This window comes from Dermacentor andersoni, chromosome 5 (assembly GCF_023375885.2).
Source record: "Dermacentor andersoni chromosome 5, qqDerAnde1_hic_scaffold, whole genome shotgun sequence".
NCBI lineage: Eukaryota > Metazoa > Arthropoda > Arachnida > Ixodida > Ixodidae > Dermacentor > Dermacentor andersoni.
The window spans coordinates 54,324,211-54,350,475 of NC_092818.1; the positions used below are offsets into that span (position 1 = coordinate 54,324,211).

General features: G+C 45.4%; 1 protein-coding gene across 1 annotated transcript in view; it reads right to left on the reverse strand.

Annotated features, from left to right (window-relative positions):
* Window positions 1-26,265, reverse strand: part of ci (transcriptional activator cubitus interruptus) — a 79,602-nt gene that overhangs the window by 3,500 nt on the left and 49,837 nt on the right. Inside the window, exons 2-12 of the mRNA XM_050177591.3 lie at window positions 22,435-22,682; window positions 16,205-16,315; window positions 15,485-15,667; window positions 12,847-13,028; window positions 11,268-11,489; window positions 10,132-10,281; window positions 5,832-5,996; window positions 3,695-3,952; window positions 1,907-2,095; window positions 1,083-1,245; window positions 532-636 (exon numbers count right to left, since the gene is read on the reverse strand). Of these exons, the coding sequence (XP_050033548.1) occupies window positions 532-636; window positions 1,083-1,245; window positions 1,907-2,095; window positions 3,695-3,952; window positions 5,832-5,996; window positions 10,132-10,281; window positions 11,268-11,489; window positions 12,847-13,028; window positions 15,485-15,667; window positions 16,205-16,315; window positions 22,435-22,682 (1,976 nt within the window). The remainder of the gene's footprint in view (window positions 1-531; window positions 637-1,082; window positions 1,246-1,906; window positions 2,096-3,694; window positions 3,953-5,831; window positions 5,997-10,131; window positions 10,282-11,267; window positions 11,490-12,846; window positions 13,029-15,484; window positions 15,668-16,204; window positions 16,316-22,434; window positions 22,683-26,265) is intronic.

The window sequence follows — 26,265 nt, forward strand, 5'->3', positions numbered from 1 at the left end:
AAGTTGCTGCTACAACATTAGTATTACATCCAAAAGTAATTTCCAAGGTCCACACTACCTCTGGTAAAAAAATACTGGGTGAAGGTACAATATGGTGGGAATGCAACAAAAAACATGCAGCATGCTAGCACTGTAGCATGCGGCTGCATTACTATATCTGTCTTTGGCAAGACACCTGTGTCTTTCCAAAGCGTCCGTTATGTACCGGGTGTAAGAGCCTGTCAAGTTGCCCTCAGCGCAGCTATTCTTTTACACCCTCACGTCACTGGAACACGGAATAAAGCCAATTCAATATGACCGCACAAAATGATGCAGACAGCAAAAGGTGAAAACTGTGCAAGGGTGGCCCTAATGTCTTCTGATCACCGGTCACTGTGGAGGAGTGCTTGGCAGCACAAGTGAATTGCTCAGGAAGAAAGTGCTAGAGTGTTAAACAAGTAGCCCCAAAACAAATAAAGACCACAAGACTGCCACCACAAAGTGGTGAGCATATTGTGGACGCAATGACACACAGCCTAAATTATGTGTTACCTGGAGCCTGAATTGTGTTTGCCGAGTTGCAAAAGCTGGCCACACTTTTCTGGTTGTCGCCTCCATATGGCTGCCTGCTCCCGCCATGCCGATGCAGGTGTCCACCTGGGGCAAAGACAGTAGCAAAAGTTAGTTTCGTCTTACCACATGCCATGGGCCTGCCCACTAACACACTTTCATTATTGCCAAAATTGGCTACACAGCACAATGAACGAGCAGAAATGAATAGAATCTGAAGGAAAAGAATATTTACAAAATATGGCCCTTTGGCTGGGTTTCACTTTGTCCATTTTCAACATTCGTTAGCTTGGAAAATTCTCTGGAGAACAATCAGGACTGGGAGACTTAACTAACCTGTGCCTACTTAACACAAAAGCATTTTTCATGTTTCGGTGTTTAAATGTGTTCTGTGTTTAAGATTACACCAACCATCTTGCACAACACTGCTCCAAGTACAGTCCTTGCATTTCTTCTTTTTCTGACCATGGCAGAATGTATCAACGAAGTTCTACTGAAGCTGCCTACTACTACGCTTAGATGTGAGCACTTGCCTATTTCACTGATGTGTGGCCCAGGTACATATGAGCCACCTCCTATATTCTTGAACGGGGCATGCAGCTTCCCTCTCAGCCGGTTGTGGGCATTCCTCTCAGCTTCTGTGTGGTTGCCGGATGATGTTACTGCACAGGTGATCGCAGCTGCAAACTCGTCAACCTGAAAGAACATGAGCGCCGATTATGTTTTACATGGCCTTAATAATGTAGGAGTAAAAGAAATTGCAACAAGGGTCGACATCCTTCAACACAACATGCCCCTTATGCACAAACAGAGCAGAGAGAGGATTAATACACAAGTATACAGTGAAGAGCTCAAAAGTATGAAAAGCTTGTTAAGCATTACTATGACTAAAATTTCCTTATTGCATAACTGAGCGCCATTTTCAGTCACACAGCTATAAAGACCGGGAACCATTTAAAGCATTTTATTGAGTTGAGTTTCACAATTCCATAGCTGAACTTCAAATACAATCTCTGTGCTCTATAGGCCCTAATTTTATTATAATTCAGCATATAACGAAACCCTTGTGCTTCCGATGCGGCAGTATGGAGGAGCATCATTCGTTACTACAATAAATTGTTAGTGCCGATACCTTTTTGCAACAAGCAACTTGCCATTGTCATGCATATATACTTAGGAACATCCTGAAGTGGAAGCACACATAATTGTAGGGCTATCTGCAGATTTTATTTATAAAGAGAGGCATAGATCATTGCCTTACGTGCTACACATATGGTTATGTTTGCCACTGACTTAGAAAGGCCTGTAGCGATATGCAGATATTGCAAGTAAACTGTAATAAACCTTTGACCCTTACCTCGAGATCTGCAGGGTCCATGACATCCCAAGCATTGTCATTAGTGTCAAGGGCTTCCAGCTGGCCACAGGTGGTGGAAACACTGTTGTCACTAATCGGAGCATCCAGTGAGCCTTGATCGAATGACCCAAGGCCATCCGTGGTGCTTTCTTCACAGGGGCTGCTGTCATTTTGTGGGGAGCCCTGGTCCTGCAAAAGCAAAGACAAATTGCCTCGCAGACACTACAGGGGATGACACACAGAGTGTGCTTTCGTTAAAATAATACACAGCAATGTGATCACGAGCAGAATGTTGGGACGTGGCAACTGCAGAAAATTAAATATTTTTTTTTCCTTATTAGCTGAGGCTTTCTTAAATATTGGCATGACTGTCTTCCCTAAACTAAATGGTTGGATGCCCATTCAAGCTTCAATAGAAGACAGCAGCATTTTACAAAGTGAAATGATTTACTACAATGGCTTTGACTTTACCCAACCGCTGCTGTGGCACAACTTGTGTCCTACAATGTTAGGGATGCAACATAAACAGAAGTAAAATGTACAAGTATTTTCGGCTTGAACTTTTGTTAAAGCACGACGCAAGAGTTGGCTGTTGCATATGCCTGTACAGTATGGCCACGAAAAAATTGAGTCGCCGTTTTCTAAATGTAAACATCAGACTTCCTTTGACACGAGCTTTGTTGGCTACATTGTGTGTGAGGCTAAACAGCTTGTAGTTTTGTCTTGCATTGCCAAAGTACACATCTCTTAAGATGCACATTTAATAGGGTTAGCAGATTTACAAGGTACCCCTTTTTTTGCTTGGGGGTTTGTAGGCACTGTTTTCGTCCTGGCAAAATAAGTACTATACTATACTATGTCCCGATAATGCCAATGGCGCCAGGGTGCCATTTCCAGACCAACTTTACGATTAAATTAAAATATGTTTCTCAACCTTTACACTTGCTAAGTCTCATACTTTGAGATGCAAGAAATAGATGTTATTTCAGTAATTTGAGCAAGTATGAAAATATGGTTCAGTGTTCGTGAAAGAGGAGATGCTTTTAGTGAATAAAATGATGGCCTTGCAAAAGTCGTCAGGTTCCTGTAAGACGTGACTGTCAAGGGATTTGAAGGCACAAACAAGAACACGATCAGTGTCAAGGGCGACTAAGACAGCTATTTGTTGTAAAGCTCATGTAGCCTTTTTTATTTTTTTTTGGAACAGTGTTTTGTCTTCTCAGTGCCCTAACAAAGTTATTGATGCAACTTATTGCACTTCAGCACCATCTACTACAGTAAAACCTTGTCAATTCGGATTTTACAGGACCGAAAGTAATGTCCGAATTAACCGTATGTCGAATTATCAAAGGTATCAAGAAAAATATAAGCAAAAGCTGCACTTCTCATAATCTCATCGCTTACTAGAGCTCGCAGTGAAGAAGGTCTTGCGACTTCATCTGAGACAGGCTTTTTACTACCGCACGCACATCCCATTATATTTTTTTTTGCCGGTGAGCTGTCCATTAACAAGGGTCGAATTACCAAGGTTTTACTTCTTCCAAGGCAAGAAAGGCAGCCTGCAGGCCTGAACCTCTCTGGATTTTATTTCTTGCAGGAGTAGCTGCACTCCGGCTTCTTAAAGACAGATTAGTGTGGCCAGGTGCAAGAAGGAAGTGGGCAGTTGCTTCATTAAAGAATTAAATAAGAATGAGGTCTCAGCTCGCCACGCATATAAAGTAGTCACAATTCGATACTACTGCACGCACAAGGCCAGGGCACGCCACCATTCGAAGCAACTGTACTCACCTCCGACTTGACGCTGGGACTGGATACACTGGCAAGTTTGCTGGCACCATCATCAGAGCGGGGACTGCCCTCGCTGCTAGCGGCCGGGTCCATGCCGTCTCTGAGTGCCCCGCTGCCGTCTCCAGAGCCACCTTCAGATCCCTTGTGCTTCTTGTTGGCGTAGAACTCCGCCCCATGCACCGTCTTCACGTGCTTTCGCAACGAGCTCGGGTCCGTGTACCGCTTGGTGCAGCCAGGAGCCTTGCACACGTAAGGTTTCTGAAAGAATGTTGAGAAACGTTGCTGTTACCTAGGTTACAGACCACAGCACACATCAGTCAACATGTCCCTTTAGACTTTCGGATTCTGCACTCTTTGCTCATATCCAATAAACACGTATGCAATGTAACATCCAAAACTTCATTTTAGAACATTTAAATAACCAGAAACAGGTATTTAATATCGACTATATCAATGTGTGACTTCACATGCCAGCAGGTAGTTCAATACACTTTTAGCTGGAGCAATACAGCGTAAGCTTGTTGATAGTAGCTTACACCACTGAGCTAGTTGGTGGGTCATCCTTAAAACTATGGTTACAGTGCAAGGCTTCATGTGGCTGAAAGAAGAGACTAGAACGAAGAGGCTAGAACTGTGTGTCCTAGTCTCTTCTTCTGCCCACGTGAAGCCTTGCCCTGTAAGGATACTTGCACCACAATTTCACATTTAGAATGGTTGAGCTGAACCCCCAACTGGACTCCTTACAAATAAAATACATTTAATGCCTGCTGAGCTTACGGTGGCGTATTGTTCACCCGATAGCGAATGCAAATTATGTTCTTCCACGTACTCCAATGCAGGCTTGCTCTCTAACAGCAATATCGTATAATGACAGTGGGGTTTGATAAAGATTAAGAGTGCAAGAACAACGTCAGTACACCACTCGACAGATCATCACGTTTGACTCCAGCATCGTGGCTAGCCATAAAATCGTGCACAATTCCCTTACTATTGTTGGCCCACTTGCAGCAGTGCAAGAATTTCGATCTTCTTGAAAGTGACAATTGTTGCCTTAATGCTGTCTCCATGTGGGTGTAAATTTTTGCCCACTTTGAACATTTCAACATGTGTAATACATGTTCCTGAGAGGCTAACAGGATAGAGAATGAAAAACAGGCATCGCATTTCAAGCATGTTCTCTTTTGAGCTGTAGTACCTTTCTGTATTATTAGAGCAGAATGAAACATGAAAAGGAAGAAATTAATTTCATGATCTCTTGCCTAATGTCACATAACCAGGTGACGTAAATGGCTTTAGCACCAGAACTATATATGAATGAGTCATAACAGCGTCACACACAAATCTGTAAAGGCAATGAACCTTCTAGTACTTTCTTTCCCAGGGTTTGCATTATATTCCAGTGTGACATACTATCAGTTACCTTACTTTCAATCCCAGCAGCCACAATTTCACTAGGTTATAGAGGCACTGAAAGTGACAGTCATAGAATTTGGCACTTTACTCTGTCAACAAAATACTACCAGCATCTCGAATAGGGGTGCGAAAAGGGAGAATCCACAGCACAGAAACATTAAAAAAAAACATCATAGATGTATGTAAACACATTTGTACATCAACTAACTCATTACTCTACAACCAAATTGTACATGAAACACTGCGTGTAAAGTATTTCTCAACTCCTTTAAAAGCCTCAGGGGTCTGGTTTGCAGCCGGCCAAATACAAAAATTTGCAAACACTACATCTGAACTTAGTACCATTACACATTAAGAATCTGAGGCTTGTTCTGAGGGTGTTCCGGTACCTGCACCAGCTCTACCAATTCAAGCGCTCAGCTGCATGTTTCGGCCCTGTGGCCATGTTGGGGGACTGTGATGCAGGCTGCATTACTCACTGTTCTTAGTGACTGTTCATTGCCGATGCCTGGCTGTGCATTTTTAATGATGCCCTGGTCAGATGAACACTTCGTTTACCCGACACAGGCTGTGTGCGTGTTGCTGGTTGTTTACTCTCTCGTAATGGATACAATGACCACACTGCCACGTGCCAGTGTTGCCGCAAAAGAACTGCCCTGGAACTCCCCTTGACAACTTTACTGTTTAGAAAAAGAAAAAAAAAAACAATGGAAAGGATGCACACCTCATTGGAATGGGTACGGTTCTGGTGCTTGGCCCTGTCCGAAGCATTGCTGAAGGCCTTGGTGCATCCGGGAAATTCGCACATGTATGGCTTTTCACCGGTATGTGACCTCAGGTGTGTCTTGAGGTTCTCCAGGCGAGAGTAGGCTTTCGAGCAACCTTCAAACTGTTTGAGAGAAACAGGAAAGAGCGTTACTTGAACGGGTGCCACCAAAAAAGTGAAATGCGGAGAGGACAACTTACAGCAGATTAATTCAGTCAGTCGCCTCCACTTTCCAGATGGCCTTGCAATAAAAGCTTTTTGACTGAGAGAATAAGGAAGCCTTCAACTTGCAGAGTGTCACAGATGCAGATCCTACAGCATTTCGAAATTACTGTGCTAGATAGCAGGCAAGCATCATCAACGTTGAGGACATGTGGTAATACATCACCATCATTGTCCTACATTAAATAGGGGTCCTTGAATAATGAAATTTATTAATTGATTAATTTAAGAGAAATATGCAAAGATCCTATCAAACCGAATATTTTCTTATTTGTAACCAAAGTGAAATATAGAGGTTGTGTGGAGCGAATTTGCCAATAAATAAAGAGAGTGAATGCTTATTTACATTTTTGATACATGTATAATACAGATCACAACTGAACTTCCAGTAAACTGAAGTACTTCGAAATAACAAACAACTAAAAGGTTATCATATCTGACACGCTATGACAGTGATAGTAATGAAGCACAGGAACAACATGTGACCCGAAGCTGAAAGAGCACAGTAAAACTATAATACAGCACCGCACATTGTTTGAAGGTATGCAAACATCGTGACACTGTTAAAATGATAAATTGATAAAATGATAAATCGATAATTATAAAAAGAAAGCTAATTCATAGGCTACCTAGAGGTGTAGCACCCTTCCTGAATGGCTGGAAATATTTTGGTGTAAGCTAGCTACTTCTTGCATTCTCTCGGCAACTACATAGTAAGACTCTACAGCAATGCGACTTCCCTGCAGCAAAATCGTTTGGAACAGTCATCACTCCTTGCATCTGGCTTTTTCCCTGTAGAGTCTAATATATGTAGTTATCCCCTACATTTGAATTGTGACCTCTCAAATGGAATAGCATTAATTGAATCGTAAGCACTATACGATTAATATTTGAAGTTTTGAATAACTTCAGATTTTGTTTTGTTCAGTTACAGCAGAATCTCAATAAATGGAAATCTCTTAAATGGAACTGCCACTCAAACGGAACATCCTTCTCATGGTTGGTTGGCGTTGTGTTCATGCAATCCTCTCTGCAATGTCTCGGAGTAAGTGCAACTCCTGATAAACAGAATCAATTTCCCTGGTCCCTTAAAGTTCCGTTTAAAGAGGGTCCACGGTAATTATCATTTTAGTACGTTAATACCCTCTGCTGGACGAGGGCTTTCCGATGCGATATTTAATTACCACTGTCCTCCATCATACTTATACTTCCAAATTTCCAGGCTCGATCACACAATCTTATCCTTTGCCAACTTCAAATGCATTTTCCTTCCATTTGTGAATACTCTGCCCAACCTTCTAAATCTCCAACTGCCCACCTTGGGCCCAACTGCTCAAGATTACCAACAAAAGTGCACAGTACATGCCCACTCTCAACTAAAGTACCAACTATCCATGTAAGATCTCTGATCATATGGCAGTACATTGATCAATGAAAAGTATCCGGCTTCCTTCCAGCACGGCGCCTCAGGCGATTAGCCTTTCATAAAAAAATTAAACCATAAAGCTTTTGAGCCCAACAAAAATATCAAGTATTAACCACAAAATTTTTGTTTAGTGACAATTCCATCAAAACCAAAACCAGAGAAACAATTCGTTTAGGGTTGTGTGAATAGCATATTTCGAGTTCAACTTGAATTAAAAACAAATAGTCATTCTGCCTGAATATTTTCTAATCGAATAGTTGCCGTTCAACAAAGTCGGCCGCAAAATGGCAAGATAATTATTGGATATATGGAATTATTAAGCCGACTAATTTGTGAGAATGATAACACAATTATTCAAGTATGACTTATTTATTGAAATACTGGGCTTTGTTTTTAGCAGGAAGTTTGAGATATCCTTCCAAACTGGATTTTTGACGCTGTCGTTCCGAGTCAATCTTGCTGACCAACCAAGCTTCTGCCATTTTGACAATGGTGATGTCATTCGCTCGTCTTATCACTTTCTTTTGGAATATTATAGTTTACGTTTTTTGAAATGGTTATGATTTTTTTCCCGAACAAATGTTTCTGAGAAATTATGAAGGTTATAAGAAATTTTTAAAGGTATTTATTTTTATACATGTTTTAACGAAACATGTTTTACTAACTTGGTGTCTGGACATGGTGGTGGTGAGAAAAGAGTGTGAGCAACCAGGGTGCCAAAAATGTCAAAGGTGGCGCCGGCATATATAGGCGTATCTGGAGCTCGTTGCTCAGTTTCTTACGCCCATTGTTTAACAAGCTTTATGAAATGGCAACAATTATTATATTTGCAAGCTCCCACCAACATATTTATACAATATTGTCGAACGTGTCAGACTTTTCATTTTAAAAATTCTGCTTTACTGATGAAAGTCACCATCCGATTTTTCAGACTCCCTAGGGGCCGCGAAAACATCGGGAAAATCGGGCAGTTCGAAAAAACGAATGCATGCCTTTTACTGCCCCCAAGGGCTCAAATCGTCACAGGCACATCCAAAATAGCCCTGAAGGCCTGCCAGTACACGCATTAGGCATATCGGTGCTCATAGTGTGACAGGAGACTGTGATTACGCACGTGTATAATTAAATTAAGGAATACATACTGTGTCCCACGACAACTGCCTCTTCCTGCTCTTGGTATGCTTCACCGCAATACTTCGCGTATGCTTCACCGCGCAACAATGCTGTACTGAAGCGATGCTGACTTTCGGGAACCGGTATTACGCAACGCGCCATGCTCCCCGAGCTGCCAAGACATTGATGAGGATTACAAAGACGGAGTCCGCGCCACTGCTAACAGCGAAATGGTTCAATGGAAAACACCGCACCGAACAGCTAGAAGCTTGGTAGCAAACGTTGAAGTAGCTAGGCCTAGCATTCCGGCGGCAGTGGCTACAGCTGTCTGTTCAAGGTGGACGAGATAATCAAAATGATGGCGGTGGTGGCTTCATTCAATGCCATTTGGGACCTGCGGTCATGGCAACAAGTCCGAAAAATTGGACAGCGACAAGTTTTTGTGTGTGACATTTCAGACCATCTTGTACGTTGACTCTATGGGGTACCATGGTGATGCCACAAAGGCTTCCGATTTATCAAGCATGTCCAAAAAATCTGGCGTCCGGAAAATGGGTCATTGGCTGTATTAGTCAGCAAACTCGCGACTGTGAGTTTGTGAACACTTCGAAAAGCATGAATATTGCAGCTGCTCTCGAAGCAAATATCGAATTGCATAATATTCGAAACTACCATTTGAAAATCCGAATATTTGCACAACACTACATTCGTTAAAAGCATGTGAAGGAGTATTTTATGCAACCAGCAAAACATGTTGAACGATTGAACATTCAAAGAAAACGAAGTGAGGCAATGTTTGGTACAGAGCTCAGATCTGCAGCAACATGTAAATGAGTGGACAAAAGTAGCATCTGCCTGCTGTGCACTGATAATTACCAATGCTAGAGGCGCAGGCAAGCTCAAGCGTATACACGGAAAACCTGGTGCTTGTTGAGCGAATAGCAGCTTTTGCTTGCGGTGACTCAAACACGAGCTGTGGGAACTAACTGATGCAGCTGTCAGCACAGACAGCTCGCAAGTAGTATTGTATCATCCATGAGTACATGTGTCCATAGTGGAGACACTCTTCGCAAAAGCTGCAATCCACACCTCTTAAAGCCTTTTTCCCCTGCTTCAATTCCTTCACGAATTCTACTTTGCGATATGAAACGTACATGACTGTATTGTTTAGAATTGCACAGGTAATGCCACCTTCTGTGTGTCAGTAACGTCACAATGCTGTCAACTGTGACACCAATATGCACCTGTGAACCCCCTACACTGTCTTGATCGGAAAAATGCCACACATTGCATGCAGTGTGCATCCAATGTAGAATTCACCACTGCACACCAAATTTTTATCGAATTTATGAGTATGTTTCGATATGCTTCTCTTTCAACGTTGGCGAGGACATTTTATGTGTACAAATTTATCCACACGTTCACGCTGGCGCGTGCCAGTTTAACGAGGTCTCACTCTAGTAATAACAAAGGTTTTCGAAAGATTGGCACACTTACAGTACACTTGTGAGGTTTTTCTCCTGTGTGGCGACGCATGTGGACAACTAGCATGTACTGTGCCTTGAATGGCTTTTCCTCTCGCGAGCAATCCTTCCAGTGGCACACGAACGACTTCTTGTTGCCGTGAATGTGGTCGTTGTTGATGTGCTGTAAGAAAGTAAGCTTTTTTGAGTACTTTGACATCTTCTGATGCAAGACCACCACAGCCAAACAGCTGATGAAGGGGAAGTCCTCTCTGCTTTCTTATTTATGTGCTCATTATTTTCATATTCATTTGATTAAAAATATTCCTACAGCACCTATTACGAGGCTTTGCTTGTAGAAGTAGGGGGTGAGGGAGAGGGCTATGTAAAAGTAGAATAAAAGAAAGCATGGCAGCTGCATAACTTGTAAAACGAGAGTGAAATTCGAGAAATAACCAGTCATCCTTACTGGCAATGAAAAAAAAAACGAACAAAAATATAGCTCACAGTCATACAAAGGTATATTCTGCCAGTCACACTGAAAAGAATCAAAAGCATAAATATGAAGCACAATGGATGTAAAGCAAGGAATGCAAATCAGCAAATGCAAGAACAAGAAAAGCTTGTCATCATTTAAAGGAAAGAAAATTGTAAACTACAATACAGATGAAATATCACCGATCACAAAATGAAATGGATGATTAGGACACAAAGATTGTCAGTTAGGCAAGAAACATTATGCTGGCCACACTTAGAACTAATACAATCCCAAATCATCGTTGTTGCCTACTTTCAATTGTGGCGTAAGGGCAAGACCTCTTCTCATACCTTCACTGTCAACAAATACCAGCAATCACATTAACATGTGTCAAGAAGTGCACCTTTGCATTTGGGAGCAATCAGCGCATTGACATTCTCTTTCAACACCAAACATTGGGAAAGTGGGAAAACTCCACAGAAGAGTAAAGGTAAAAACAAAAGCTACAAGTAAGTTTTCTTCAAGCAAGATGTTTTTGGAAAGAATGGTCCCCTGTTCTTACTTGTAATCATAACATATTCCTTTACAAGGCGCTTACAGTAACAGTATGGCACCGAAGTATGCGCACAATGCCATTGCATCCGGCACTGCACAATGCCTGACGTGAAGTGTGGCCGGGGGGAGGTGCTCACCTTGACCAGATCGTCTTGCGTGGGGAACTCGCGCGTGCATTCCTTCCAGTGGCAGTTGGTCTCGATGAAGTCGCCCGGTTCGTCCTTCATGTCCCCCGAGCCGTCCCGGTCATCGTCTACCGATGCACCGTCGATTTCCTTCTTGACTCGTCGCCGGGCCTCTTCTGTGTCCACCGTGCTGCTCACAATGTTGCTGGCTGTCTCCCGGCCACTGGCAACATCCTGTGTCACCAGAAGACAGGATACGACATTATGCATTGCCGACACTCATAATAATCAAACCCCAATATACAAGGAACACGGATCTAAGGAATTAACATATACAACGAAGCAAAGCAAGGGTGTTGCTCACCAATATCAGCATGTAAAGAATATATGCTTATAATGAACGTCCAATATAGCGAAAATATGTCCGTGTCAGCTGCGACATCATAATAATGCAATTCCACTGCATATGCATGGTTACTCAGAAACCTTAATACCTTTAGGATTTATTGGCCGGCTGCCTGCTCCTAGATCATGTAATACATGACCCCTATGATTACCTTAATGTTCCACTACCACCACAATAATTGAGTGGTGCTGGCTACTACTCCCAGCCGGGACTGTTTACAAACACATGCAGTACACAAAACAGTGAACACACAGGCAGCTGTTACCATAGCATAATTGGTACACCACATCATGCTTCATGCTGAGGCCATGGGTTTGGAAAATACCCTCTTTCATTTCGTTTTGCTCACTAGAAATAAATATATATCAAGTTTATATCAAACTGATTCTATGTGTTCCTTGGCTTCACTATTGGTAAGCTTCATAAGGTGTGTGTACGGAAAGCGTTTCATGAAAAATGCCTATGTATCCTGCCACACATATTCAGCTTAGATGTCTTGAACACAATGTTTTTCTCTGAACTGCTGGCAAGAAGGACTTGCAAGACATTGTGATACGTCATGCAATTAATGTGTGCATCTCAAATAATCTGACTGAAGTGGCACCATTGTGCTATCTGCCACGTGTGACCTTCAAGAAATCTGCATAACCGAAAGAGAAAAGCAGGAGGTATAACGAGCCTTGCTCGTTCATTCTACTCTGAACTGCATTGAGAAAGAACAGATTGCTTTGCTTGTAAAAGATGCAGGATCAAATGATAGAAGCGTGCAAATGAATGAAGAATTACAACTGCAAGAGTACGAAAAGGGAAGACCGGGAGACAAGGAGTTAGGCCAGTCATGCAATGCACAGAGCAGATAACTAGACTGGAAGTATGGGCACCAATAGAAAAGAAATGCAATTCAGGGAGGCAAATAATTAGGTTGCATGATGAGATTAGATTTGAAAATTTGTAGGCATTGGAGAAGTCAGTCCACACACAGCAAGCAATTGGAGATTGTTGGGAGAGGCGTTTGCCCTTAAGTGAAAATAAAAGAAGATAATGATGGAGGCAAAGATGATAGCATGCCACATGAAGGCATTGGGTGGGCTTTTTAGTTAGGCTCGGAGTCTCTCAGTTCGCTGCAGAGAACCAACACAGACATACCCTGTCGGCTGGGAGCAAGAAAAGGAGATGCGTGCTCACCTTCGTGTCAACCTTGCCTTGCGGAGCACCCAGGACAACTGGCGCAGGTAGGATGGTCTGAGGTGCGAAGGCACCAGCCCCGGGCAACAGCAGTGGCCTCATTAACTGGTTTAGCTGATGAAGTTGCTGCAGGTGGCTTGCCACGGTAGGGGTGCCCATATTCATTGCTGGACTAAGTGTGCCTGCGGGAGAATCATGGGAGGACAAACTAATAAGTATGAGATTGTTAAGTTCACAGACGCAAAAAAGAAGCGTGCATTATTACGAATTGTCCTGCACGAAGTATGGTTAAACCCTTGTATTGCCTCCCCTGCTTCATAATCATAATGTATCAGTATGAGAACTGCATGGAGCCATGCATCATGTGTATACAGCAGAATACTTTATACCAGCCTGAGGCCCCAGGCCTTGTAAGAACAGTATTTATCTGTGGATCAGAAAAGGTAGGTGCATAGTTTATGAAAAATTAACGGCATGTGTATGGCAGTAAGTCCAGAGAAGTGGATCAAGAGCTTCTCACATTAATCAAACTGCATTCATACAAAATTTGTTTCCACTTCCTTTTTTTCTTTCATTTTTCTTTTTTGCATGGGGCATTCCCATTCAATACTGTGGATAATAGCCACAGGGCAATTCCTACTGACATGTGTTCCATGTAGTTGATCAATGCAAATACCTTAAGCTGCCTGATCAGCCATGTGGCTATCACATAGTGCAAAATAAACATGCTGATGGCAGGCTATGCTAAAAATATATCAATAACACACTCACAGTAGTTGCCGCTTATATCACAGATATGGCATTTCGAAAGGCCACAGGCATGCATCAGACATGGACATTACATACATTTCACCGGAACTAATTGTTGCAGCAAATACAAAAGTCCATTGCATTTTTTTATTCCAGTGAAGGAATTCTCAACTTGTGTTGCCACATACTATAGAACTTTGACAACTCACCAATTTTGGCCTTCCCAATATGAATGCACAACAAGTAGAGAGAAAAATAATTACATATAAGCAGTGACATTCAAATTACTTTTCAAATGTGGTATTGCAGTTTGAAAAACCTGTGCACACATTGTATTTATCAAGAGACATTTCTGTCAAAAGTGAGCGAAGCATGTTGAAGCCATCCCTGAGATACAAGTCATAACAATTACTGGTTGCAGGAAAAGAGGATACACAAGCAATAATTTGAAAATTGTGCAATCACTGAATGTCATCACATGTAGGCAGTATTTCGTATGCACATAATTATTGTGCATTAAAGAAATAAAAGCACGAGAAGTTCTTACGAATCTACATCATAGACATAAGGTAGAGCAATCAAGATTAATATTTTTAAAATTTGAGCTTTCTTGTGCGACATCTCTGAATATAATTGTTGCTTCATTTTTGCTTGTACATTTGATGAACACTCTTTTATTGTGACAACATGCTCTTTTAATTTTTTATCTTTCTTATGTGAAACACTTTCTTTTAACATTTATCAGCCCCTGCCATTTTTACAGTTAGGTTATGTGGCTAAGTGGATGTTAGTAGCAAATAAATGTTAGCCACTGCTTTGGCTCATTTGCAGATAGTTTATTATTATTATTATTATTATTATATTTACTTGAGGGCCATGCTGCAATTGCAAAATAAAAGCCAAAAAGCAATGAAGTCACATCTGCTTAGGAGAAATACTATTAAGACTAGCACCATTTTCAGGGTGTCCATTCTTAGAATATTCTATAAGGTACACTGGGGTTCCAGTGAACAGCTTCCTGAAAGCGCTGCTCTAGCAGTTCAGGACGAGCTTAACTGGTACACTGATGCACATTTCAGCAAGCGTAGACACTGAGCCATCCCGGTAAGTATGCATTGTACCGAAACACAAGAGCTGCAAAGTACTGATTTTGGTATCGTCATGACGGCCTGTGCCACAGATTTGAATTTACCCTAGTCCTGCATAAGGCGAAACCATTATGCCCGTAAACCTCCTAAGCCTGTCATTCCACTGAACACACTTCCACCCTTCAATGCGTATGCCTTCCATTCGCACCTATCACCCATCTGTTCTACACATTACCTGACCTGCCCAATGCCATGTCATCATTTTGACATAAACCAGAACATAATTTAAATTGTTTTTTCTCTCTAATCCACACCGCCGTCTTTCCATCTGCTCATTGCACATATTGTTCCCTGTTACTTTGCTAGTTGTGCGGTCTATGGCCTACTTTCAAGTTTCTCAATAATGCTCCAAAGTTTGGGCTCCAAAGGATAGGCACGAGCACAACAGAACGATTACATAAGTTCCATCTCAAGGACATCGGTAATCCACCATTTATGTTCCAGAATGCAGTTTACTACCAACTATTCTTCCCTATTCGTGATGCCATGAATTTCTGCACTCGAGAGCCTTTGTACTTGAGAAGCATGTGCAAATAAATACATGATAGACTGCACTGCAATGCTAACATAGCATATGCATGAGGTTACACCAGACATTCACTCTGGCAGTGTTTTACAAACACAGTTGTTGTGCCGTATTCGTGACGGCACGGTGTTCTGCACTGAGAGCCTTTGTACCTGAGATGCACGTGCGCATGAACGTACGACACTGTGTGCAACGCTAACACGGAATATCGTACCTGCTGAAAGGTGGCCATACGAGCCACTGGCACTGGAACTCCGGGATCCATTCATGAAGGAAACCAAGGAGTTGGGAGAGAGGCGGATCATGGAACCAATGTCAAAGCCTTCCGAGTAAGGTGAGCTGGAGAGTGCCCGCTTGCGTCCACGCGCTCCAGCTCTGGGACTAGCCAGCCGAGATCCTGCAAGGAGAAGAGATTTGGCCAAGAATGTTACTCAACTAGAAGCACAACCACAAAATCAATACGCTGTGCTTTGCAAGAATCAAAATACTCTTTTACAAAGTCAGTCAATTCACTGTTGGCTAAACATAAGCAAAAAAAATTTGGCACAAGAGCAGATTCTTGTATGCACATGCAACAACACTCGGAATGGCAACAAGTTTCCTTGCAGAACTTCCACAAGCTTAGACAACTCATGGAACGAGCGATAGCTTTATATATGTGACCATGCCTTTGCAGATCTTTACTACTATGTTACACTGTAACTTGTTTTCAAGTCTAGGTTTAAAAATAGTTTCAAAAGGACTTGCTTTAGTTTTTCATGTGGAGGGGGTGAGGCTGCGTACGACACTGTATTGCAGAGGTGTCTTCTTTATAACGAAAGCTGTTTTTTGCAATTTGCAAAGCTGTCATTGTTGTGAAACTGGTAATGAAGCCATCAGAGTTGGCTGTGACCAAACAAAAATGCATGCCTTTCAGAGTCATTTCACATAATACCTTCGGCTGAGAATGCGATGTCCGGTGTGACCGCTGCACTGGCTGCATGGAAGTCCATAAGACCTCTTTGGCCCAGGGCTGCCATCTGCTGGATGTAATCCATGTGAATTCCTGAAAAGGCCCAACAAAGGATTAGGCTTGGTCAAACACTTGCAATGTCAATGTACTATACACATGTTCATACAGTAGAGAGGAGAATATTACATGAACTCCTGCTGTTAACAGCGCAAAATGTAGCCAAGAGACGAGACAAGAAGACACCACAAGTGCTGTGCTAGAATAGCAACTTGGGCTTGTTAGTTTTCCATCCTGCTGTTAACAGCGCAAAATGCCTTTGGTGCAATGCTTGTGGTGTCTTCTTGTCTCGTCTCTTGTCCACATTTTGCGCTGTTAACAGCAGGATGGAAAACCAACATGCCCAAGCTGCTATTCTAGCGAAATTACATGAACTGATTGGTTTATTGGTCGATTTATTTATTTCTTCCAACATTTTAAATCATCACTCAGGTAATGAGAGAGACTGTACAAGAGCACTAAGGAATATTCTGACCACCCATGTTTTCTTCATTGCATGGTAGCACATGGTACAGTAAGCAGGCACACAAGAATTCTTGCCATTCCGCCCACACTGGAATACACACACAGAGACCAGAAATTGTACACTTGTCATTGTGTTCAATCAATAGAGTGCCCTCTCTGGCACGTAATAATTTGGTAGTAGCAGTTCACAGGTCAACAATAATTTACTTTGTTTACTGCACAATGCTAGCACATGTAGGCATGTGCATTCATCCACGTCACAATGTGACCAGTCTTAATAACCACAAATTAATAAAGCACTGCGCACAATGAGAAAACCAATGATTACCTTGATTATAAAATGAACCATAAGGCAGCAGTTTCAATACCTGGGTTATTCAAGATTCAAAACAGAATTCCAAATTTCTGGATAGCAGAGCATCCCATGACAGCAGATAACAAAATTCCAGTCGCCGAATGTAGGGGCACGGCTAGCGGTATGCAAGTCGTGATCCTTGATACTGAAGCGAGCACATTTGGAACAGGGGCTTAGATAACACATTAGGTTCACATGAAGTATATACATATAAACTATCCAGTTAAGTTTTATTAATTATTTGCTTCAATCGCCTAGTAATACAAATTGTGATACAGTATTCAACTCATCAGCTCTCGCAAAGCTGAGAATCTTGTGAAAGCTGTAGATCGAATGGCCTTCGTCGCTGACCATGAAAAAATTTCAATATGTTCATGCCAGCTCATATAAAGACAATACTGCACTTTGCTAAGCTTTGTCTTGGCCTCATCGCATTTCTAAACCACAGTAACCTTGTCTTGCACTGATTCCTTCGGGCTCCTTTGTCTTGTTAATTTTGTTAGTTCTATTACTGTTACCTAATAAATGCTCATATGCGACTGCATGTATGTTTTTCTACTAGCTGACATTTTCTTTTTCTTTTTTTTTAACAGTTTTCGTAGTGATAGTCTTAACGTAGTTGTTTCATTGAAAGATAGTTTTTCTGCCCTTACTCAATGGTGACACTATAGAGTGGCCACGGCGTTTTAATGCCGAGCACGAGGCCGAGGGTTCGATTCAGGGCCGCGACGGCAACATTTCGATAGGCGCAGAATACAATGAAGTGTGAGAACTTAAGATATCAGCGGCGCAATGGTCACAAGGCGATCCCACTTCGGCATGTTCCATGGCCCTTGCCGAGTTTTGAGGACACTGAACCACATCGAAACAAACCGGCAGTCACGTGCACCCGCCACGAACACGTGCTCGCGATGAACATACATTAAAAAATTGGAGCAGAAGTGTTCTTTTGCTGTGTAGCGGCAGTCACACAAAAAAGTGCACGATTTCATTTGTTGCAGTACCTGCACCAAAAAGAGCTCTGCATGCATTTATTTGGCGCCTTTGCTAAATTTTTTTTGAAACATGTATGCCTTCCAGCAATCCCACCAAAGAACAAACGGACAGAAAGTGTCACGCGTTTGAGGGTACCACTATTGTGATAAATGAGGTCGCTAGGCGAATCTCAGAGCAACGATGGCCTCTTATCGCCATTTTTTGGAGTGTGTCGACTGCAAACGGCCGCTTGCGGGCCCGTATCTTTTCAGAGAAAAAAAAATGCGAAGAAAAAAAAAAACAGAAGGAGGTCTCCAGACGAAACCTGGGCACCCATCGACCAGCCAGCGATCCCGCGGGCCCCTAATCAACGAGCGGGCTCGCGGGCGGTACGAGCCCAGATTTTAAGATTGCAGGGGCGTAGCCTCGATCGCACGAGTCACGTGGTCCCGCCTCGCGAGATTCCACGAGCCCGTGTCGCCGTGACATTCTGCGTGTGCGGCAAAGCGCGTGTGGTTGAAAGAGGAGGGGACGTGAAATTCGCGGACATGGTCACCTGGAACATTCCTCCGCATTATTTAAAATTTAAATTGCGGTGGTTTTGCGTGCCAAAACCTCGGTCTGATTATGAGGCACGCCGTAGTGGGGGGACTCCGGAAATTTGGATCACGTGGTGTTCTTTAACGTGCACCTGAATCTAAGTACACGGGTGTTCTCTCATTTCGCCTCCATCGCAATGCTGCCGCCGTGGCCGGGATTCGATCCCGCGACCTCGTGCTCAGCCGCCCAACAGCATAACCACTAAGCAACCGCGGCGGGTATTTCGCAATATTTAAAAAGAAGAAAAAAAAGAAAGGAACGAAAGGATAACCTAGATATACTACCGCTGCAGGCGTCAAGGAACCAACCTATGGTCATGTTTCTCCCACTCTTAACTATAGGGTTCAGTCGAAGCTTCGGCTTTCTTTCTCGAAAATGTGCATACCTAATTTTTTTTTTTTTTAGTTTAACCGGCCATAGAGCTCCCGTTCCTTTTCGGCCACCAAGTAGCTCACATGCACCAAGTTATCTACCGTAACGAAAAGAGACCTTAATAAATTACAAGATCTTGTATATATATCGCAATTCTGCGCGTCATCAAGATTACTTGAAGGGACACACACACACAAAAAAAGAAAAACACTGAATCAGTTTATATTGACAAAGTATTCTTGAGGCGATTAGGTATTTCGCGGTGATAGGTTGTTTATTAGGAGAGCAAATGGCGGTCAACGTTTCGTTTTCTTTTATTTCGCGCCAAAAGAAAAAAAAAAAAACACTCGAGGGCAGGCACGTGAGAGTGACGTAACGAATTGCAAAGCTATTCTTTAGCATTTCGGCCACTGTGGCTCAGCAAAATTTCTTAAAACTTCCCAAATGCAGTGTTGAGCTCCATTAGAATACAATGTAGCTAACCTTTCTCGATAAAAAAAAAACTGAACCAGGCCCGAGCATACGGCGTCAAAATCGATGACGTCACGGCAAGCTGGTTCGGGAACTTCATGGCGGTGTCGCCACCTGTCTTTCGTGTTCCCGTCTTTTGTGACATACTAACCGTTTTCTCGCAACAAGAGTGGCTTTTTTGGTGTCGCGGAAGGGTAATTTGCTAAACCAGCTCAAATATATTTTGTTTTTCTCTTCAAGGGGAGGCACTACTTGGGCCACTTGCACAGTGACCTTAGCTAACTAAACAAGATTTCACTAATCAACTCAGTATTAAATCACTTTCGAGTCCTAACTGTGAAATTGAATCCGAGTAGTAACGAACTTGGTAGCCGTTAAACAGAAATCGTCCGCTTAGCAACAGTTTATACGTCCTCAAATATGCGTAGGGATGCACTGACGTTCCTGCTAACGCACTTGTGAGCACCGTGGGAAAGGAGCGCAGAGTAGGGTTAACTCGAGCATCAAACATCAACGCGTAACATTCCTATTTGAAAGATTTAACTCATACACGCTAGTCGTAGAAATGAGAAATCTCTGGAAGTGAACGCGGGTATCCACGTCACCCGCACACCGCTGGCTGCCTGGTATGCAGCTGGCGTCGAAAGTTACGGGACCGCGGCATCTAAGAAGACGCTCAATATTTCCACAACCCCACTCTACAAAAAATAAAAATAAAGAAATACACCTTTTGGGGCGTACCTTAATCTTAAACAATATTTGGCATATATCTTGATTGACTGCGTTTCTTTCCCTGAAAACTTTGCGGCGCTCCCTATTGTCCTGTGAACACTGCTATGTCACGCTGATACCGTTCGTGGCCTGGAAGTTATACCCGGCGCGCAGCGATAACTAAAGACACGCAATAAGATAGATGACGATTACTACTTGGGAAAACAGATAAGCCGCAAAACGGCGAAAGATTCTCTTAGAGTGTATATGCGAACAATACAGACCGCTTTCAGTTTATGGGAGCCGCCATCTTGGGCTGTTACACGAATTCGGTTTTGTGAGCATTGATGTCCAACCAACGCGGTCGTGGAACAGCGAAACGCATCCGAAGGAACGCGTTCGTTCACACCGACGTACAGTTCCACCAGCTATACAGTCACTATAACTGCTCGGGAATTAAACCTCTTCTCAGATGAACGCGGTCCGCAAATTTTTGACGCCGACTGCACGCGGAAACGGCGCCGGCCGCCCACGCGTGCATATGGTAAACCGCGTCACCGAACTGCGCTTCTCTCGGTCATCAGCCGTGGGCGGCGCGGGCCACAAACGTCCCGCGCAAGCACTCACACACCGGTGCTTCTTCGCCACCGAAAATAGACTCGCACTCTGCCGGCGAAGCCCGAATGGAACGCTTGTTTTAGAGTCGCCCGGCCCGCGCGTGTTTTTCTCTCCGCCGGGAGCACGGCGCCGTGCCGAAGCACCCGGTCGGCACGACGACGACGACGACGACAACGCCGACGCGCGCATGCCAGAGCAGCCAGCGTGCAAAGCGGGTGCCGGGTCGAGCTACTCCCATCTGCCGAGAGGTGCGCTCGGAATGGTAGCGATATGCGCGCGGACACGGGCCGCCGGATGGCATTCGAATGAAGATGCGTCGGCTCTTCAGAGACGAGCGGACGGGAATGGACGAAAGAGACAATGCGGCGAACGCTGCGCAACAACGAACGCGAGGCCGTCGCGGAATGGAGGCGAGCCGCTGTGCCGAAACGTGACCGCCACCACGGCGTGCACCTCGATCGTGCTAAGCCCACCGAAGGCAACGTCTACTCGCGCCAATGCTTTTGCAAGATAATCGGGTCGGCAAAAGAGCCCACGACGCGATCAGTCGACTCCCGTTATCTCGACAATTGCGGGGCCAAACTGTTTGGTCGCATTATCCGAAAGTTCGAACGAACAAGCGGCGGTAAAACGAACAAATTCAAAGCTTTTTGTTGTTGTTGCCTGAAGTACTTGGCACATAATGTCTTTCTGTTTCTTTTTGTTGAAGCACAACTCAACCAGCATGCGCCGAAAAGCGCCAACAGACTGCTATTTTTTTTTAATATGGCGGCGTGACACAACACAAAACAATCAAGAACGGTTGGTTTCGCGGGCGGAACGACCGTCGACGACTGAAAGATACAAAACAAAAAAAGCTTTATGTGTAGTGAAGCAGTAGCGCCACGTATTGAATTTATTTTTGTTTTCAATCTCGTAGTAACGCTGCGCGCATGAGGCGCCTGTGGGGTTGGATTAACTGAATCGGCATGCCTTCGCGTTCAAACTAAACGAGTTTTCCTTCGTGGTAACGTAAGATTTCGCGCCTGTATTTTTCAGTGCGTTCGAATTAAGCGAAAAGTCGAATTAGCGAGAATCGACTGTAGCAGATATGCGACCCTGTGTAAGAGGCTACTAGCTAGAGACATGTAGTGCCTAAATGGTTGAGCAGATCTGGGGCAACTTTCTTTAGAGGGCCTAGAGGACAGGTACCGCGGTAACTAATATATATGTGTCAATACGACAAATGTAGCAGTTTCGGCAAGTTGGTGAAGAACTTCAGTTCTGCCACGGTTCTGTGTCGACCGTACGGTATTACCCTATTCCTGAGCCTTAAAGGGCCAGCTCCGTTTTGCCGGAGGGAAATATTTCCAGTACGACTAGCTTTATTTTCTCGTGCGGTAACGCAAAACTATCTAATAATGTATGACTCGGCGTAGGTAGTGTACGCCAAACAAGGACAAATCATCCAGAGGGACAGACGTTGGGCTGCGCGCGTCCGTGTCTCTCATTTCGTTCCCGTTCATCGTTCGTTACACCTACACCGAATCAGTACAGCCGCCGCGCGTGGTGAGCGTATCACTCTCGGCGGCAGCGAACGAGCACTCACCCCGGTGATCGAGCGGACTGAGCACCCGCATCGCCAGCGGCGGGCTCGCCTGGAAGGGGCTGTACATCTGGTCCATGTACGGGCTGAGCCGGTACGGGGACTGCAGCGCCGCCGCCACGGCCGCCGCGTCGGCGCTCTGGCGACGTTGCTGTTGCTGCTGGACCTGCTGCTGCACCTGCTGCTGCTGTTGCTGCTGCAGGTAGGCCATGTCCTGCAGCCCAGCAGTCTGAAGGGCCGCCCCGGCCAGTCTGCGAACGGGCAAAGAAAGAAAGGCGAGCGACGTTGAGCAGAATGACAGGTGTGGGTCGTTACAGTAATCTGACGTCGTAACTGACACGAAAACGCACGAACGCAAGCGTACAACAGACAGGGAAGCGTGCCACCAACTGCGTTCAGAGAGATCTCCCAGGTTCATTTGCTTTAGGCAGAAAGACAGCCGGCACAGAAGTGACACTTAAAGGGAAGGCAGGGGTGTTAACCAGGGCCGGTGTAATGTAGCGATTCCTTTCGCTTGATTACGCGCAGGAAAGAAATAACTAGGAAGGAGGAGCATCGCGTCACACAAATGAAGCCAAACGAGTGGGCCCAACACGCGATCGCCACGTCAGAGCGCGCGGTGGGTTTTAGTGCTGCGCGGTCCGTCCACGCTTCGCAGGCAGAACAGCCGAACGAGTGCGCATCGGTTAATAACTACCGGGAGCCAGACATTCTCGGCCGATAGCCGACACTCGGAGGCCACGTGTTGGGCCGACTTCTCGAGAAGAAACAGCGAAGGGAACGGCCTCGCGAGGAACTGGCCTGCCGAGGCTGACTGCGTGACACCAAAGCTCCCTCCTCGTTCATTTCATTCCTCCATGCTCGATTCCATGCCTCGTTTTTCATCCACCGTTCACGGCCGGGTGATCGCGCTGATAACGTGGGCGGAGCCCCGCTCGGCCCACTGACAAAGCGCGATAAGCAATAACATCGGGATGGAATCATTACATTATCCCGGACCAAAAAGACCGCCCGGCTGACCTCCCAACGCTGGGTCAAGGGAACAGGGAACATCGAGTTAGCGAGATGGAAAGGGTAAATGCGGCCGGCGTCGAGCACTGAAAGGTATTCGCGCAAGAGCACAGTTCACACGAAGTGCCTGCGCTGCTTCGTAAGCCGTGTGCTCCATCCCGCAAGTCGTTTGCAACACTGTCGTCGAAGGTACGAGGAGTACAGAGGTAACATGCTTGCGCAGCGGAATATAGTTTCGGACGTAACTGCCTGATCATAGGCGGGATTAGACAGTTTTATCTTTGCTCGGTACACGATACGTTACAGCGACAGGTAACATGTCAGGATCTTTGCGCATCCACGTCGTATACCACGTATTAATATGACGGTGAGAGGAGGACGCGGCGCGGATGCACACATTTCCAGGGGCATTGGGTCTTCCTAGTGCTAAGAAGCACTGCAGCTTCCACTGTGCTGCAAACAACTTGTGAGGTGGAGTATAGGTCAGAGAGGGATTGTCTCCCAATGCCAAATCGAGGGCATTACGCAGCGCAATAGGTCGTCGATGTTTTGCTTCCTTTCGCGGCTAAGACACCGCATGCAGCGCCATCAGCCCTTCCGACAGAGACCAAGGACACAGAAGGGCACACGGTGGGCGGCATTCGAGTCGTCGGAGACGCAAGGAATTGTACGACCCGTCACTTCCACTGACTTCGTGTGAACTCGTCACCTGGCGGCTTCCTCGCGAACGAGAATCGCGCACTAAGCAAACGGCGCCGAAACGGGTGAGCAACCGGAAAGAAGTGCCGAGTGTACATTGTCACTATAGGACAGTTTGCCATCGTGGCTCTGATTGCTGCAGCTGCACAAAGAGAGAACGGAAGAATGCGCGTGGAGAGAGAGAGAGAGAGAACAGTCGCGTCGCTACGCGCGGACTTTCGATGTTGACGGAGCGCCACCACTGGAAACGCCAACCGCCGGGGCCGCGCGCGCGCGCGTGGTTCGGGGGTCAACCGCACCACGACGGGTGCGGTTGACCCCCACGAACCAAAGGCAGAGCAAAACGTCACAGCTCTTTAGCTGCCGGCCATCGCGTCGCGGGTCGGGCGCGGGTCCCCTGCGTGTCTCACGCAGCGCACGATTCGAGGATGCAGGCAGACGACGTGCGTGCTCGAGGAACATTCATCAGCGAGGAGGAGGAGAGAGTAAGACACACACACACGCACGCACGCAGACACAACTCCAGCGGCGCCACGCGAGTCGTGGTACGCGGAGGGCGCGACCGCACGCTCAGGACGTGCAGTCCCGAGTCAGCGAGAAACAAAGGACCGCGCAAACGGAGCGGCGCAGGAAACGGCAAGGACAGGTGCACCGGGAGTCTCGCGGCAGAAGGCCCGTGCCCTTTTTTTTTTTTTTTGCGAACTCGGTAGGGTGACATCTGGTGAGAGGCGCAGCCCGGACGAGAAAGTGAAGAATCCCTTTCGCGCAGCAGCGTGACGCAAGCTGAACATACAAGTATTCACAGAGAAGCGGTTCTTATATGAGAAAGGGAACGGTTGTCCGTATGTTTTTCAGCCCCGAAAGGGAGCGCGGCTCAGCGCCAGCATTCCCACTTTGTCACACACTAAGTGTGTCAGAGGCGGCGGGTGATGCGGCTGCAAACGAGATGCCGTGGACCATTTAGCTCTTTCCATGTATCTTCGCGCACAGTCCACTTGAAACCTCCATGAAAGGCAGCATTTTCTCAGTTGGTGTTTTATTTGTTTGTTTGTTTCGCAGGTCCCTATATATCTTATTTCTTTATTTTACTGATATCGTCAAACCCTATCTGTGGTCATTACATGGACGGTTGCAATCGTAGTCAGTCATACGCAGTATAAATACGCGATCAGGTACGCGGAAACACAAAGTAGCACCGTACTAAAGTGCATAAATAAAGCTCTCGTTGAGTCTCGCCGGGCATCGAGCAAATGTTTATCGCAACATTTGCAGATAGCGGCTTTGTCGCACCAGCTCCGCGAAGCGCAGTGAAGGCTACGCGCGGGGAGGTCTCGCCATGCCAGAGCACGGAACGAAAGCCACAAGTAAAACGCGCACCGCTCCGCGAGTCGGCGAGACGTCGTCTAAACGTGCAGCGCGAAATAACGGACGATGACGTGGCCACGATGAACGACCGCAACATTCCCGATACAGCTAGTTATGCTTCACCGCACAATTAAAGAACGCAAAAACGCGCCAATCGCAACGCAGAACAACAACAACGCCTGCCGGAGAAAGCGAGGGAAAGGGAAAAAAATAAACACACAATAGGAGGACGCGTCTTCCAACCTACAATTATAACGGCTGGCGCAGAGTGAAAGGCTTGCCTTCATTTGCACACCGGACCCGGTCTCTTAAGTCGTAAAGGAGCGAAGGCAATCGGTTACTCGCGCTGTCCGCTGCGGGACAGCTATGCAAATGAAATGCATTAAAGGGGAGCAAAGCCGGGCACGACGATTTCGCAACCATGTTGCTGACGTTACGCCGCACCGACCGGGCACAAGCTTCAGTCACGTACAGGACTCGCATTTACGCAGTCGGTGAGGAATTGGGCGGTCGCCTTTCATTAACCACGAGGGAGGGAGGGAAAGGGTACATGGAGCACGTGTAGCGAGCTCACGCTGCGTTGAGTTGGCCCCCGGGTGCGGTGACCGGGAGGCGAAACAGTCGGGGAGATTAATATCGGCAAATATATGCGCATATGTGCCCACCATGACCGGGGCCTTTGTTTATCGCTGCGCAACATCGAACTCGCGTTGCGGGGAGGCCGAGATAAATGGCGAGAGGATTGTAAACGAGCCCGAG